Raw genomic sequence first — 18,253 nt, 5'->3', positions numbered from 1 at the left:
GTGTGGCCTTTTATATATTGGTGAGACCCGATGCAGACCGGGAGACCATTTTGCTGAACACCTATGCTCAGTCCGCCAGAGAAAGCAGGATCTCCCAGTGGCCACACATTTTAATTCCACATCCCATTCCCATTCTGTTATGTCTATCCACAGCTTCCCCTGTTGTCAAGATGAAGCTACACTCGGGTTGGAGGAACAACACCTGATGGCATGAGCATTGGCTTCTCTAACTTCCGTTAATACCCCTCCTCCCCTTCTTACCCCATCCCTGATATATTTAGTTGTTTGTTTTTTTTCTTTCTCTCTGCCTGTTCTCCATCTCTCTCTGGTGCTCCCCCACTCCCCCTTTCTTTCTCCCGAGGCCTCCCGTCCCATTATTCTTTCCCTTCTCCAGCTCTGTATCCTTTTTGTCAATCACCTTTCCAGCTCTTAGCTTCATTCCACCCCCTCCGGTCTTCTCCTATCATTTCGCATTTCCCCCTCCCCCACTACTTTCAAATCTCTTACTATCTCTCCTTTCAGTTAGTCCTGACGAAGGGTCTCAACCAGAAACGTTGACAGTGCTTCTCCTTATAGATGCTGCCTGGCCTGCTGTGTTCCACCAGCATTGTGTGTGTGTTGTTTGAATTTCCAGCATCTGCAGATTTCCTCTTGTTTGGGCTTTGTAAAACTTAGGTTGGCATTTTCATTTAACACTATGTTACCCTTTGCAGTTTGCAGTCAAACACATTGCTGTTAGACTGGCAGATTTTACAGGCTAGAATGGGTAAAAGTGGCAAATTTTCTTCCCTGTTGTCCTCTGTACTGTGGGATTTTATAGAACATAGAGTGTAGAACAATACTGACCAGAAAAGGACCTTCAGCCCACAATGTTGAGCTGACCCTTAAACCCTGCCTCTCATATAACCATCCACCTTAAATTCCTCCATATACCTGTCTAGTAGTCTCTTAAACTTCACTAGTGTATCTGCCTCCACCACTGACTCAGGCAATGGATTCCACGCACCAACCACTCTCTGAGTAAAAACCCTTCCTCTAATATCCCCCTTGAACTTCCCTCCCCTTACCTTAAAGCCATGTCCTCTTGTACTGAGCAGTGGTGTCCTGGGGAAGAGGCGCTGGCTGTCCACTCTATCTATTCCTCTTAATATCTTTTATACCTCTATCATGTCTCCTCTCATCCTCCTTCTCTCCAGAGAGTAAAGCCCTAGCTCCCTTAATCTCTGATCATAATCCATACTCCCTAAACCAGGCAGCATCCTGGTAAATCTCCTCTGTACCCTTTCCAATGCTTTCACATCCTTCCTATAGTGAGGCGACCAGAACTGGACACAGTACTAACCAGAGTTTTATTGAGCTGCATCATTACCCCGCGACTCTTAAACTCTATCCCTCGACTTATGAAAGCTAACACTCCATAAGCTTTCTTAACTACCCTATTCACCTGTGAAGCAATTTTCAGGGATCTGTAGACATGTACCCCAGATCCCTCTGCTCCTCCACATTCACAAGTATCCTGCCATGTACTTTGTACTCTGCCTTGGAGTTTGTCCTTCCAAAGTGTACCACCTCACACTTCTCTGGATTGAACACCATCTGTCACTTCTCAGCCCACTTCTGCATCCTATCAATGTCTCTCTGCAATCTTCAATAATCCTCTACACTATCTACAACACCACCGATCTTTGTGTCGTCTGCAAACTTGCCAACCCGCCCTTCCACCCCCACATCCAGGTCGTTAATAAAAAGAAGTTCCAGAACTGATCCTTGTGGGACACCACTAGTCATGACCCTCCAATCCGAATGTACTCCCTCCACCATGACCCTTTGCTTTCTGCAGGCAAGCCAATTCTGAATCCACCTGGCCAAACTTCCCTGGATCCCATGCCTTCTGACTTTATGAATAAGCCTACCATGTGGTACCTTGTCAAATGCCTTACTAAAATCCATGTAGATCACATCCACTGCACTACCTTCATCTATATGCCTGGTCACCTCCTGAAAGAACTCTATCAGGCTTGTTAGATACGATCTACCCTTCAAAAAGTCATGCTGACTGTCCCTGATCAGACCATGATTCTCTAAATGTCCATAGATTCTATCTCTCAGAATTTTTTCCAGCAGTTTTCCCACCACAGACGTAAGGCTCACTGGTCTATAATTACCCAGACTATCCCTACTACCTTTTTTGAACAAGGGGACAACATTCGCCTCCCTCCAATCCTCCGGTACTATTCCCATGGACAACGAGGACATAAAGATCCTAGCCAGAGCCTCAGCAATCTCTTCCCTCGCCTCGTGGAGCAGCCTGGGGAATATTCCGTCAGGTCCTGGGGACTTATCCGTCCTAATGTATTTTAATAACTCTAACACCTTTTCTCCCTTAATATCAACATGTTCCAAAACATCAACCTCACTCATATTGTCCTCACCGTCATCATTCCCTCTCAATGGTGAATACCGAAGAGAAGTATTCATTGAGGACCTCGCTCACTTCCACAGCCTCCAGGCACATCTTCCCACTTTTATCTCTAATCGGTCCTACCTTCACTCCTGTCATCCTTTTGTTCTTCACATAATTGAAGGGTTTTCCTTTACCCTACTCACCAAGACCTTCTCATGCCCCCTTCTTGCTCTTCTCAGCCCCTTCTTAAGCTCCTTTCTTGCCACCCTATATTCTTCAATGGACTCATCTGATCCTTGCTTCCTAAACCTCATGTATGCTGCTGCCTTCCACCTGACTAGATTCTCCACCTCACTTGTCACCCATGGTTCCTTCACCCTACCATTCTTTATCTTCCTCACTGGGACAAATTTATCCCTAACATCCTGCAAGAGATCCCTAAACATCGACCACATGTCCATAGTACATTTCCCTGCAAAAACATCATCCCAATTCACACCTGCAAGTTCTATCCTTAGAGCCTCATAATTTGCCCTTTCCCAATTTAAAGTTTTCCTGTCCTTCTCTGATTCTATCTTTTCCCATGATAATGTTAAAGGCCAGGGAGTGGTGGTTACTGTCCCCCAGATGCTCACCCACTGAGAGATCTGTGACCTGACCTGGTTCGTTACCTAATACTGGATTTAGTATGGCTTTCCTCCTAGTCAGCCTGTCAACATACTGTGACAGGAATCCATCTTTATCACACTTAACAAACTCTACCCCATCTAAACCATTGGAACTAATCAGGTGCCAATCAATATTAGTGAAGTTAAAGTCAACCATGATAACAACGCTGTTATTTTTGCACCTTTCCAAAATCTGCATCCCAATCTGCTCCTCGGTATCTCTGCTGCTACCAAGGGGCCTATACAATACTCCCAATAGAGTTACTGCTCCCTTCCTGTTCCTGACTTCTACCCATACTGACTCAAAAGGGGATCCTGCTACATTACCCACCCTTTCTGTAGCTGTAATAGTATCCCCGACCAGTAATGCAACCCCTCCTCCCCTTCCCCCCCATCCATTTTAAAGCTCTGAAATCCAGGAATATTGAGAATAAAGGACTATGAAGGACTATTTTCTTAAGTCATTCATTCAGTTATGTAGGTAATTTTAGATATACCACAGATTTATGAATGTAGCATTGGGAACTTCATTGGTCTCCACTAATGCTGCCATTTACTGACACAAGAAGATAAATGTCTAGTAAGTCTACTAAAAGTCTAGTGACAAGAAGGCGTACAGGAGTGAGATATATCAGGTAGTTGAGTGGTGTCGCAGCAACAACCATGCACTCAACATCAGTAAGCACACAGAATTGATTGTGGACTTCAGAAAAGATAAGTTGAGGGAACACACACCAGTCCTCATTGTGGAAAGAGTAGGGTGAGCAATTTCAAGTTCCTGGGTGTCAACATGTGTGAGGATTTATCCTGGGACCAACATAAAGTAAGGCATATTCATATATTTCATTAGGTGTTTGAGGAGATTTAATATGTCAGCAAAGGCAATTTCGAATTTCTACAGATGTACCATGGAGAACATTCTAACTGGTTGCATCACCATTTAGTATGGAGTGGCCATTGTATAGGATCAAAATAATCTGCAGAAAGTTGTAAATTCAGTCAGCTCTATAATGCCTTCCCAGCATCCAGGATATCCTCAAGGAATAATGCCTCAAAAAGGCGGCATCCATCATTAAGGATCTCCATCAGCCAGGACGTGCCCTCTTTTCATTGCTACTTCAGGGAGGAGGTACAGAAGCATGAAGGCACACAATGATTCAAGAACAGCTTTTTCCCTTCAGACATCTGATTCGTGAAAGGACATTCAACCCATGAACACTACCTCACTACCTTGCATCCACCACTTCCGCTGGCAGATCGTTCCACACTCTCACCACCCTCTGAGTGAAAAAGTTGCCCCTCATGTTCCATTAATCATTTCACCTTTCACTCTTCACCCATCATATCTAGTTCTAGTCTCACCCAAACTTAGTGGAAAAAGCCTGCTTGTATTGACCCTATCAATACCCCTGATAATTTTGTATGCCTCTATCAAATCTCCCCTCATTCTGCTATGCTCCAGGGCAGGGGTTCCCAACCTGTTTTACGCCATGGACCCCTACCATTAATCAAGGGGTCTGTGGACCCCAGGTTGGGAACACCTGCTGTAGGAAGTAAAGCCCTAACATATTCAACTTGGGTCCTTCACTCCCTGCAATATCCTTCTCAATTTTCTCTGCACTCTTTCAATTTTATTGACATTTTACTACAGATAGGTGACCAAAATTGCAAATTAGGCCTCACTAATGCCATATACAACTGCAACACAACATCCTGATTCCTGTACTTATTACTTTGATTTATGAAGGTCAGTGTACTAAATGCTTTCTTTACAGCTCTATCTACCTTTATGCCACTTTCAAGGAATTATGGATCTGTTTTCACAAATCCCTCAATTCTACTGCACTCCTCGGAGGCCCACAACTCCCCATCCAAGTCCTACAAACACGAGAAAATCTGCAGATGTTGGAAATTCAAACACACACAAAATGCTGGTGGAACACAGCAGGCCAGGCAGCATCTATAAGGAGAAGCACTGTCGACATTTCGGGCCAAGACCCTTCATCGGGACTGATCTAAGTTACCTAAGTCCTACCCTGGTTTGTCCTTGCAAACTGCGACCCCTCATACTTGTCTGCATTCAATTCCATTCACCAATTATCATCCCGTTTTTCCAGCTGGTTCAGATTCTGCTGTAAGCTTTGATAGCCTTTCTTGCTGTCCACTATGCTTCCAATCTTCGTTTCACCTGCAAATTTGCTGATCCAGTTTACCACACTACCATCCAGATTATTGATGTAGGTGACAAACAACACCGATCGCTGTGGCTCGCCACTAGTCTCAGTGCTCCGAACAGAGTCACATCCATCTCCTCCTACTCTTACTTCACCCGCCAAACCAATTTACTAAATCCTCTTAACCAGTCTGTCATGTGGGACCATGTGAAGAACATCGCTTGCCTTCATGAACATTCCTGTTAACTTCTTTGAGAGACTCTTTAGGATTGGTTAGACATGACTTGCCATGCACAAAGCCATATTGACAATCCCTAATCAATCCCTGTCTATTCAAATACTTATATATCTGGTCTCTTAGAGTATTTTCCAATAACTTGCCCACTACTGATGTCAAGCTCAGCAGCCTATAATTTCCCAGTTTATTCTTAAATAGTGGAGTGACATTAGCTATCTGCTAATCTTCTGGCCCCTCAGCTGTGGCTAAGGATGTTTTAAGTATCTATGCTAGAGCACCTGCAATTTCCGCACTGGCCTCCTGCAGTCTGATGCAGCAACATGTCAGGCCCTGGGGTTTCTCCATCCTAATTTGCCTCAACAGCAAATAACTCCCCCTCAGTAATCTATATAGGGTTCTTGACCTCGCTGCAGCTTTGCCTCACTCCTATAGACTCTGTGTCCACCTCCTGAGTTAATACACTTGGCACTGTGCATAGATAACCACTCTGATCTTCCAGAAGACTAATTTTGCTCTGTAGAAAGCCCTTGGGATTCTCCTTCACCTTATCTGCTAAAGCAACCTCATGTCTTCTTTTGGCACTTCTGATTTCCCTTTTAAATGTTCTCTTGTATTTCTAATACTCCTTAAGTATCTCATTTGCTCCTTCCTGTGTTATGGTCCGGTCTGGAGCCCGCATTCCAGGTCTTGATCCGGTCCGTGGACTCCGGACTCTGGGTCTTTTAGCCGTCCCTCCTTTTACCCTTAAGCCCAAATAAGATCAAGTTGGCTTATGGAGGTGCACCTGATGCCTATCGGCTGGCAGGTGTATATAAGGGGCTCTGGGACCGAGTCTAGTTGGGGGATTGTCCTGTTCCCCTGTTTGTCTTGTACCTGCTGTTCTGTCTGGTTTGCCTTGTTCGTGCTGTTGCGCTGTTTGCCTGGCTATCCTGTTTTGACCCTGGCTTGGAGTACCCACTGTTAATCATCTAGTTCTGTAAGTCTGTTCTTGTAATCACCCTGGACCGAGCTCCCTTCCGATCCCTTGCCTCCGTCGGGTAAGCAGGCTGGACTGCCGTTGTCCGGCGGGGGACTCTGACACTTTCCTACCCCTCTCTTCTGATAGATTGTGCCCCACAACCTGCCCAGGTACTCTGCGTCTTGCCCAGGCCCTGTGTTCCTGCCTGGGAGGCGGTCCTGCCCAGGAGCTATGCGGCTCGGCCTGAGGACTCTGACCTTTTCCTACCCCTTGCTTCTGATGGGTTGTGCCCCGCATCCTGTTCAGGTGCCCTACGACCTGCCCAGACCCCTGTGTTCTTGCCTGGGGGGCTGGGCACTGCCCAGAATTAATGTGGCCTGCCCAGGGGGATATCCTCCCAGCATTCCTTGTCCCATAGACCCATCCTTTCGCCATGAACTCCAGGGTCTTGCCTTTCGCCATGAACTCTCTGAACCCCAGGATCACCTTTGCATGCCACGGTCTCCCCATCTTGTTCTATCCTTCAGTTGTTCCTGTCCTGCCCCTAGTACTTCAGTGCCTGCGACCTGCATTTGGGTCCAATCTCCACGTCCCCTTGTGACACCCTGCTGCCTTCTTCTTAACTATGGCCTCAATATCTCAAAAATCAAGGTTCCCTATCCTCATTTTTTATTCTGAAAGAATCCTAGATAAAGCACTCATCGTCACAGGAAGAACATGCAAACTGCACATGGATAGCACTGGAGGTCAGAAATGAACTCAGGTCATTAGAACTCAGAAACATTGGCTCTACAAGCTGTGTAATAGTGCTGTGTATACAGTTCTCATTTACATGCCTTAAAGATGATACACAGCAACTGACTTGGGTGGCAAAATGAGTTGCAACTATGGTACCAGAAATGCAAATAGCAGGAAAAGAGTGGATCAAACTTCCAGAGAGTGAACCTGTGGAAAGCATCTGGCCTGGATAGTGTCTTTGAATGTATCCTTAGATCATGAGCAGATCAGCTGCTGGAATATTTGTAGACATTTTTTTTTAAACTTCTCTAAGATTCAATCTGAGATTTTCTAATTCTTTTATAAGATCACTATCATCCCAGTACTTAAGAAAAACAAGGTTACATGCCTGAAAGATTACCACCCATTGCCTCTGACATCCATCATCATGAAGTTTTTCAAGAGGATGGTCATGGCATGGATTAGTTTCAGCTTTCTAGAAACATCTACCCACTGCAACTTACCTACTGACAAAACAGGTCTGTGGCAGATGCCATCAGTATTGGCCTACATTCATCTCTGGAGCACCTGAACAGTAAAGACACCTACATTAGAATGTTGATTATTGACTCAACATTCGGCACTATAATTCCAAACATTTATCTCCAAACTCCGAAACTGGGACTCAATGCCTCCTTTTGCCGCTGGATCCTTGACAGACCCTAATTAGTAAGATAGGCAGCAATGCCTCCACCAATATTATCCTCCACACTGGAGACCCACAAGTCTATGTCCTCAACCCAGTCTATTCAAAACTATGTAGCCAGAATCTGCTGTCACTCCGTTTGCAGATGATACCCCTGTAATGGGCTGCATCTCAAAGAACATTGAGAGTACAGGAACAAGGTAGATAGCCTGGTAATATGGTGTCATGACAACAGCCCCAGTCTCAGCAAAGCAAAGATCAAACAGGAAGGGGTGTAGTACACATGTCCTATTTACATCAGTGGTGCTGAGGTTGAGAGCATCAAGATCCTCGGAGTGACATTATCAATAGCCTGTGCTGGTCCATCCATGCAGATGTCACAGATATGAAAAATGCACCAACACTTTTGCTTCCTGAAGAGGCTAAAAAATGTTGGCATGTCCCCTTTGACCCTCACCAATTTTTATTGAGGTACCATAAAGCATCATTTCCGGATGCATCATAGCTTGGTATAACAACTACTCTGCCTGAGACTGCAGGAAACTGCAGAGATAATCAAAGACTCTGATATTAGATCACCGAAAACCTACAGCACAATACAGGCCCTTCGGCCCACAATGCTGTGCCGAACATGTACTTATTTTAGAAATTACCTGGGGTTACCCATTGCCCTCTATTTTTCTAAGCTCTATGTATCTATCCAGAAGCCTCTTAAAAGACCCTATTGTATCTGCCTCCACCATCAGCAAATTTATTAACCCATCCCTCCACTTCCTCATCACGAAGAGAAGGGGTTCCAGAACAGATCCCCGAGGCACAACACTAGTCACTGACCTCCATGCAGTATATGACTCCTCTGCAACCACTCTTTGCTTTCTGTAAGCAAGCCAATTTTGGATTCACAAAGCAAGGTCCCCTTGGATCCCATGGCTCCTTACTTTCTCAATAAGCCTTTCATGGGGTACCTTATCAAATGCCTTGCTGAAATCCATATGCATGACATCTACTGCTCTACCTTCATCAATATGTTTAGTCACATCCTCAAAAATTTCAATCAGTCTCGTAAGGCATGACCTGCCTTTGACAAAGCCATGCTGACTATTCCTCATTATATTATGCCTCTCCAATTGTTTCTTAAATCTCTAAATCCTCAGGATCTTTTCCATCAACTTACCAACCATTGAGGTAAGACTCACTGGTCTATAATTTCCTGGGCTATCTCTACTCCCTTTCTTGAATAAGAGAACGGCACCTGCAACCCTCCAATCCTCCGGAACCTCTCCCATCCCCATTAATGATGGAAGGATCATTGCCAGAGTCTCAGCAATCTCCCCCCTCACCTCCCACAGCGTTTCATCCGGTCCCAGAGATTTATCCAACTTGATGCTTTCCAGAAGCTCCAGCATATCCTCTTTTCTGTAGTGAATACTGAAGCAAAGTATTCATTAAGTATCTCTGCTATCTCCTCCAGTTCCACACACACTATTCCACTGTCACACTTGACTGGTCCTATTCTCTCATGTCTTATCCTCTTGCTCTTCACATACTTGTATAATGCCTTGGGGTTTTCCTTAATCCTGTCTGCCAAGGCCTTTTCATGGCCCCTTCTGGCTCTCCTAATTTCATTCTTAAGCTCCTTCCTGCTAGCCTTATAGTCTTTTAGATCTCTATCATCACCTAGCTTTTTGAACCTTTTGTAAGCTTTTCTTCTTGACTAGATTTTCAACAGCCTTTGTACACCATGGTTCCTGTAACCTACCATCATTTCCTTGTCTCATTGGAATATACCTATGCAGAACGCCACACAAGTATCCCCTGAACATTTGCCTCATTTCTGCCGTATGTTTCCTGGGAACATCTGTACCCAATTTATGCTTCCAAGTTCCTGCCTGACAGCTTCATATTTCCCCTTAATCCAATTAAACACTTTCCTAACTTGTCTGTTCCTGTCGCTCTCCAGTGCTATGGTAAAGGAGATAAAATTCTGATCACTGTCTCCAAAATGCTCTCCCACTGAGAGACTTGACACCCGACCAGGTTCATTTCCCAATACCAGATCAAGTACAGCCTCTCCTCTTGTAGATTTATCTACATATTGTGTCAAGAAACATTCCTGAACACACCTAACAAACTCCACCCCATCTAAACCCCTTGCTCTAGGAAATGCCATTCGATATTTGGGAAATTAAAATCTCTCACCATGACAACCCTGTTATTATTACACCTTTCCAGAATCTGTCTCCCTATCTGCTCCTTAATGTCCCTGTTACTATTGGGTGGTCTATAAAAGACACCCAATGGAGTTATTGACCCCTTCCTGTTTCTAACTTCCACCCATAGAGACTCAATAGACAATCCCTTCATGACTTACTCCTTTCTGCAGCCCCCACTATCTCTGATCAGCCACACCCCCATCTCTTTTGCTTCCCTCCCTGTCCTTTCTGAAACATCTAATGCCTGGCACTCTAAATAACCATTCCCGCCTCTGAGCCATTCAAGTCTCTGCACTGGCCACAACATCATAGCCCCAAGTACTGATCTACTCTCTAAGCTCATCCGTTTTATTCATGATGCTTCTTGCATTAAAATAGTCACATCTCAAACCTTTGGTCTGAGCATATCTCTTCTCTATCACTTGTCTCTCGCACTGTCTCCAAGCTTTCTCAATTTGTGAGCCAACCACCCTTTCCTTCATCTCTTCAGTTCGGTTCCCACCCTCCAACAATTCTAGTTTAAACTCTTCCCAATAGCCTTAGCAAACCTCCCTGCCAGGATATTTGTCCCCCTTGGATTCAAGTGCAACCCATCCTTTTTGTATAGGTCACGCCTGCCCCAAAAGAGGTCCCAATGATCCAGAAATCTGAATCCCTGTCCCCTGCTCCAATCCATCAGCCACTCATTTATCCTCCACCTCATTCTATTCCTATACTCACTGCCGAGATTACTACCTTTGAAGTCCTGCTTCTCAACTTCCTTCCGAACTCCCTGTAGTCTGTTTTCAGGATCACCTACTTTTCCTGTCTGTGTTGTTGGTACCAATATGTACCACAACATCTGGCTGTTCACCTTCCCATTTCAGGATATCTTGGATGCAATTAGAAACATCCTGGACCCTGGCACCTGGAAGGCAAACTACTATCCGTGTTTCTTTCCTGCATCCACAGAATCGCCTGTCTGACCCCCTAACTATAGAGTCCCCTATCACTGCTGCCATCCTCTTCCCTTCCCTACCCTGCTGGGCCACGGGGCCAGACTCTGTTGCTTTGCCCAGGTATGCCCCCCCGCCCCACAACAGTACTCAAATAGGAGTATTATTGTTAAAGGGTACAGCCAGAAGGGTACTCTCTAGTATCTGACTCTTGCCCTTCCCTCTCCTGACTGCAACCCACTTAACTGTCTCCTGAGGCCCCAGTGTGATTACTTGCCTATAACTTCTCTCCATCACCTCCTCACTTTCTCTGACCAGATGAAGGTCATCGAGCTGCATCTCCAGTTCCCTAATGCGGTCCCTAAGGAGCTGCAGCTCGACGCACCTGGTGCAGATGTGACCTTCTGGGAGGCCAGGAGTCTCCTGGACTTCGCACATCTGACAGCCAGAACAGAACACAGGCCTCACAGCCATGTGCCCTGTTTCTATTCTTCAGAAGTAACCTACCTCACCTTGACCTGTTATCGCTGAAGCCCTGTTGAGCCAAAGCCCTCCTATTCTGTCCACCTCTACTCCGTCACCTGCTCCTCTGATGTCCACTCTATAAAGCTGCCTTCTTTTTAAACTCTTCCCGCTGGTTTAACTCGTTGACATCCACATGCCTGCGTGGTCATTCCTCAATCAAACCTTATTCTTTGAGTCTTTGAGAGTTGAAGTCCAGGGAGTCTCTTTTCTCTCCCCAACCATCAGGCAGAAGATTATAAAAGCTTGAAAGCGTATACCACTGGCCTCAAGGACAGCTTTTATCCCACCTTTATAAGACCACTGAATGGTTTCTTGTACAAGAAGGTGGACTCTTGACCTCATAATCTTCCTCATTATAAGCTTACATAGAAACATAGAAAATAGGTGCAGGAGTAGGCCATTCGGCCCTTTGAGCCTGCACCGCCATTCAGTATGATCATGGCTGATCATCCAACTCAGAACCTTGTATCTGCTTTCTCCCCATACCCCCGATCCCTTTAGCCACAAGGGCCATATCTAACTTCCTCTTAAGTATAGCCAATGAACCGGCCTCAACTGTTTCCTGTGGCAGAGAATTCCACAGATTCACCACTCTGTGTGAAGAAGTTTTTCCTCATCTCGGTCCTAAAAGGCTTCCCCTTTATCCTTAAACTGTGATCCCTTGTTCTGGACTTCCCCAACATCGGAAACAATCTTCCTGCATCTAGTCTGTCCAATCCCTTTAGAATTTTATATGTTTCAATAAGATCCCCCCTCAATCTTCTAAATTCCAGTGAGTATAAGTCTAGTCGATCCAGCCTTTCTTCATATGAAAGTCCTGCCATCCCAGGAATCAATCTGGTGAACCTTCTCTGTACTCCCTCTATGGCAAGAATGTCTTTCCTCAGATTAGGGGACCAAAACTGCACACAATACTCTAGGTGAGGTCTCACCAAGGCCTTGTACAACTGCAGTAGAACCTCCCTGCACCTGTACTCAAATCCTTTTGCTATGAATGCCAACATACCATTTGCCTTTTCCACTGCCTGCTGTACCTGCATGCCCACCTTCAACGACTGGTGTACAATGACACCCAGGTCTCTTTGCACCTCCCCTTTTCCTAATCGACCGCTGTTCAGATAATCTGTTTTCCTGTTCTTGCAACCTAAGTGGATAACCTCACATTTATCCACATTAAATTGCATCTGCCATGAATTTGCCCACTCACCTAACCTATCCAAGTCACCCTGCATCCTCTTAGCATCCTCTCACAGCTAACACCGCCGCCCAGCTTCGTGTCATCCGCAAACTTGGAGATGCTGCATTTAATTCCCTTGTCTAAGTCATTAATATATATTGTAAACAACTGGGGTCCCAGCACTGAGCCTTACGGTACCCCACCAGTCACTGCCTGCTATTCTGAAAAGGTCCCATTTACTCCCACTCTTTGCTTCCTGTCTGCCAACCAATTCTCTATCCACATCAATATCATACCCCCAATACCATGTGCTTTAAGTTTGCACACTAATCTCCTGTGTGGGACCTTGTCAAAAGCCTTTTGAAAATCTAAATATACCACGTCCACTGGTTTTCCCCTAGCCACTCTACTAGTTACATCTTCAAAAAATTCTGTAAGATTCGTCAGACATGATTTTCCTTTCACAAATCCATGCTGACTTTGTCCGATGATTTCACCTCTTTCCATATGTGCTGTTATCACATCTTTGATAACCGACTCTAGCATTTTCCCCACCACCGATGTCAGACTAACCTGTCTATAATTCCCTGGTTTCTCTCTCTCTCCTTTTTTAAAAAAAAGTGTGGTTACATTAGCCACCCTCCAATCCTCGGGAACTAATCCAGAATCTAAGGAGTAAGCTTGTAACTGTTTGCCTGCTTACACTGCCCTTTCTCTGTAACCGTCCTCTATTCTGCACTCTGTATTGTTTTACCTTTTGCTACATTAGTGCACTTTTGTAATGAATTGATCCATACGAATGGTATGCAAGGCAGGTTTTTCATTGTACCTTGGTAAATGTGATGAACCAGTTTACCAAGCTGGGTCAATTTCATTTAAAAAAAAGTCATCTGCAATATGATCAGTATAATATTTCAAAGGAAGTGTTTTGTTAGATAGCATGCATGCAGTTTTTACTGGATGGAGAGGAACATAATTAGAAGCCATTAACATGAGGGAGTCACTTGGAAATCAAATAGGAAACCGATTACAGACATAAGTGATTGCAGATGCTGGAACCTGGAGCAACACAGAACATAGTCGAGCTGAAGGTTCTCACTGAAAACTTCAGCTGTCCATTTCCCTCTTGTGCTACTGAGTTCCTCCAGTGTTTTGTGTGTTTGTCCAGTGAGTGGAGTGAATTGTCATGTACATATGTGAGGCATATTTGTGGTGATTCATTTAGGAGGAAACTAAATAAAATACTTATTGTTCTGTTTTGCAGATGAGATCATGCATCAAGACAGCCCTTTATATGCTGCTGACATCACTGAACAGCTGGCCAAACAATTTGCCTTTCGATCAGGTAAGGGTCTTTGAGCACGCAACATCATTTCCTCAAAGTCTTTGCCTTGTCAGGATGTGTGGAACTAAACTGAAGCTCTAGTTCCTTTTTCTGTTCCAAGATGGGAAAAGCATGATTTGTAAATATTGTAACATTTCAATAGGACATTGACTTTCAAAATTCAGATATTATGTATAGAAGTGAAATTTCTCTGTATTGTTAGCCTGCATAAAGCAGAGAGTTGAGAGAAAGGAACAGAAAAACCGAGTAAAGAGGAAATGTCTGCTTTTGGTTCAGTAGCCACGTTGTTGTGGAAGCGAACTGAATGATACAACATTAAAATGGTGCAGATGAAAGGAGCTTGATTTAACTGATTATGTAATCCGCCTGTATTATCAGTGGAGACAATTTGTGAAGGACTGCATATCAAATTGTGTTATAGTGGTTTTTGTTTCTGCTTCTTCATATTTCATGAACTGGTTGCATGTCTGTTATTATAGTACAGAGCAATACAAAACAAATACAGGCTCTTTTGCTGACCATAGTGCCCAGTTTCCTGCTCTTGGCCATGTGTCTCCTCTACGTATCCCTCCTAGTGCTTCCTAAATGATACTACTGTACTGCTTCAACTGCTCCTTCTGGCAGCTCTACCACCCACTGCATTGAAAAATTGCCCCTCAGGTCCTTTTAACTCTTTCCTCTCTCACCCCTAAACTTTGCCCCTAGTTTCAGTCCTACCTACCTACTATTATCGATAAAATATTTCAATTATATTTTGGTAATTTTCTGTGTGTGTATGTATATATTAAACATCCTTGTTAATTTAAATAATTCATTATGGGTTATATGTAAAAATACATGAATTGCATATGTCATTACGCTAGATGTGATACACATGCGCCTTGCTTAAACTTGAATTAGACCTGTATCCCTAGACTCTGGTGTGTTCTTTGAATTAATTTAATGTTTTGAAGTAACAAACCATAACACCTATGTTGGGAAACAGACTACCACCAACCAGCTTAACTACACCTCTTACAATTTGAAACACTTATAAGATTGAAGAAAACCTTTCCTTCTCCTATGTTCCATAGAATAAAGACCTAGGCAGGCCAACCTTTTCCTGATCACATTTATTCCTATATACAGTATCTATGTATAATTGTAGCTATAGTAAGTTGCATCTTTAAGTGGAAAGATGACAACATTTATCCTTGAATGAGTTTATCACTCTGATGCTTCTTGAGAGTTCAATTGCTTGGACAGTTAAATGCAGCAGTATTGGACAAGTGATTATGGCTGTACTAAGAAGCAGCCTGATGTAGCAGTTATTAGGAACTTTTGGCGGGAAGATAGAATTGCCAAATATTCTGCTGCTTAGTCTAACTAGACAACTTAGTCAACTTAGTCTTCTCAAGTCACTGATGAACTATAATGATGCAGCAGGCTGGTCTATAAGTGGCTGATGGAAGTATTTGGACAGAGTCACTTCCAAAGTCTTTGAGTTATGAGCAACAGCAAGTTTAGAAAGTAGTTATTTGCAATATGTATCATCTTTGTTATTCTCTTTGATTTAAACACACTTTAATGAACACAATTCACTCGGTTTTACATTTGTTATATTGAAAATAACTTCAAAGGGGCAATTGCTTTTCAAAATTCCTTTTCCTTAACTCAGAAACATAATTATGTTGTGCACCATTCAAGGGATATGCATCAGAAGGGTTAAGTGTTACTGACCCTGTGTCCTTTTGAGCAGTTGAGGAATCTGAAGAGTTTGACTGGTGGAGATGATTATTTCCTACTCCAGTTCACTGTCAGCATAAAGGTTCTTTGATGATGCTCTCGTGAAGTGCCTTGGAACCTTCCAATATGTTAAGAGGGCTGAAGTCCAACTATAGATTAGAAAGACCTGGCACAGCCTTTGTGTTGGGTGCATAAATAATATTGCATTTTTGGTCAATTGAATAACTAATCAGCCAAATTAACTTAGCACCCTGTATTCTGGATATTCACTAGGTATTTCCATATTTTCTTCACATTCTGATACAAAGTGATCTGGATGTCCTCCTGCAAGATTGACAAAAGGCTAGCATGCAGGTAAAACAAGTAATTGGGAGACCTGGCAGAACGTTATGATTTACTGCTGTGGGGAATGAATACAATAGTGGGGAGGTTATAGTTCAGCTACATTGGGAATTGATTTGAGACTGGATATGGAATATCCTGAATAATATAGACTAATATCTGGATTACGCAGGTTGTCTGATGAGGAAAGGTGGACAACCAGAGATTTACGTGCTGTAGTTTAAGAAGTGGGAAGTGATTTGACAGAAGCATATACAGTAGTATCCTGAAGGTCCTTGACGGGACCAATGTGGAGGTAATGTTTATCTTCTAGAAGAATCTAGAATTTACGGGTGATTGTTTTAAAAGAAGGGGCAGTTAATTTAAATCAAAGAAAAGAGAAATACTTTTCCTACAGTGGATTGGAATACTCTTCCTCAAAAGGTGGTGGAGGCAAGGTCTGGATATTTTAAATAGAAGCTTGTTAAGCAAGGTGATCAAAGGGTACTGTTGGAAGGAATAATGTGCGGTTGAAATTAGTCACATTAATAGCAGAGCAGGTTTGAGGGGGCAGGGCCCACATTTGCTTCAAATTGGTATGTTCCCTGTAGAAATAAAGCTTCAATCCAAACTTTATGCAAAGTGCTCAGAGCCCTAATTTACATGTCATTTGGTTGCCATATCCTGCTGCTTCTTGAGGACAGCAGAAATAGAACATAAAGAATGAGCGTAACACTCAGGAGACCCTTCCCTAATCTTCCAGATTATTCTTGAGTTTCTGTGAATTCTGGACTGATATCCTGGATGCTGCTCTGAAAAAGCCAAAAGAAAAATCATATTCTCAATAAACAAAGCTCTTTATTAATTTTTTGAACAATGTAATACATACACTATATTAACACTAAAGATGAAATAGTGGATATAGTGTTTAACTGGATAGGGAACAATTGAAGATTGATTGGTTATATTGGTTATGTTACCTGGGTTTCAGCACCTAAGTTACAGGGAAAGGTTGAACAAGTTAGGTCTTTATTCTTTGGAGCACAGAATGTTGAGGGGGGACTTGATAGAGGCATTTAAAATTATGAGGGGGATAGATAGAGTTGATGTGGATAGGCTTTTTTTCGTTGAGAGTAGGGGAGATTCAAACAAGAGAACATGAGTTGAGAGTTGGGGGCAAAAGTTTAAGGGCAACACGAGGGGGAATTTCTTTACTCAGAGAGTGGTAGCTGCGTGGAACGAGCTTCCAGTAGAAGTGGTAGAGGCAAGTTCGGTATTGTCATTTAAAGTAAAATTGGATAGGTACATGGACAGGAAAGGAATGGAGGGTTATGGGCTGAGTGCGGGCCAGTGGGACCAGGTGAGAGTAAGCGTTCAGCACAGACTAGAAGGGCTGAGATGGCCTGTTTCTGTGCTGTAATTGTTATATGGTTATATAATGACATCTGCAGGAATAAATTCAACTAAAGAACATAATCCCACCCATTTGCCTGTAGTAAGTCCTGTGAGGAGTTATAACATTAATCCTTCAGGCTCTTTAGCTATCAAATTCTTTAGTTCCCTTCAGATCCTGAAACTAAACAACGCTAGTCATGACCAAAGGCTGAGCATTCTTGTTATTGACATGAAGAAGCAAATAACAAAGATGATTCCAGGGAAGTGTTTTAAGGAGAGATTAAGGAAGCCAGTCCACAATTGCCACCCCAGGGTACTGGATGATGACTCTTTCATTGCCCCTGCCAATTCCCACACTGAACTTTGCTTTCTTTGATTTCACCATCCTTGGTCTTCTCCACTGCCAGGGTGAGACCTAATGCAAAGTAGGGGAATCATACTTCATATTTTAATCGATATAGTCTACAACCCAATCAGAATGAATTTTATAACCTTCATCTCTGGAATTTTACCCCCATTCTTTCTCTGGTTGTCCCATTTTTGACCCCTCTCCCATATACTCCCTCCATCACCCCACAACCCATTTTCATCTCCTGTCCCTCCTAGTTCCCTCCGCCTGCTACCCACACATTGCAATATTAAACTCTCCAGGTCCATCTCTCCCCATCTGATTCTGGTTCTATTGGCTCTTCACCTCTCCGCTATTGGTTCCCATCATCACTTTCCCCTCTTATCTGATTCCGGCATTGATA

General features: G+C 43.5%; 1 protein-coding gene across 5 annotated transcripts in view; it reads left to right on the top strand.

Annotated features, from left to right (window-relative positions):
- mcf2la (mcf.2 cell line derived transforming sequence-like a) overlaps positions 1–18,253 on the top strand; it is a 225,589-nt gene that overhangs the window by 47,892 nt on the left and 159,444 nt on the right. For all 5 annotated transcript variants that reach the window (XM_059967763.1, XM_059967758.1, XM_059967760.1 and 2 more), the window contains exon 2: positions 13,980–14,060. In XM_059967763.1, the coding sequence (XP_059823746.1) occupies positions 13,980–14,060 (81 nt within the window). The remainder of the gene's footprint in view (positions 1–13,979; positions 14,061–18,253) is intronic.

Source organism: Hypanus sabinus, chromosome 4 (assembly GCF_030144855.1).
Source record: "Hypanus sabinus isolate sHypSab1 chromosome 4, sHypSab1.hap1, whole genome shotgun sequence".
NCBI lineage: Eukaryota > Metazoa > Chordata > Chondrichthyes > Myliobatiformes > Dasyatidae > Hypanus > Hypanus sabinus.
This window is presented reverse-complemented; position numbering and strand designations above follow the sequence as displayed.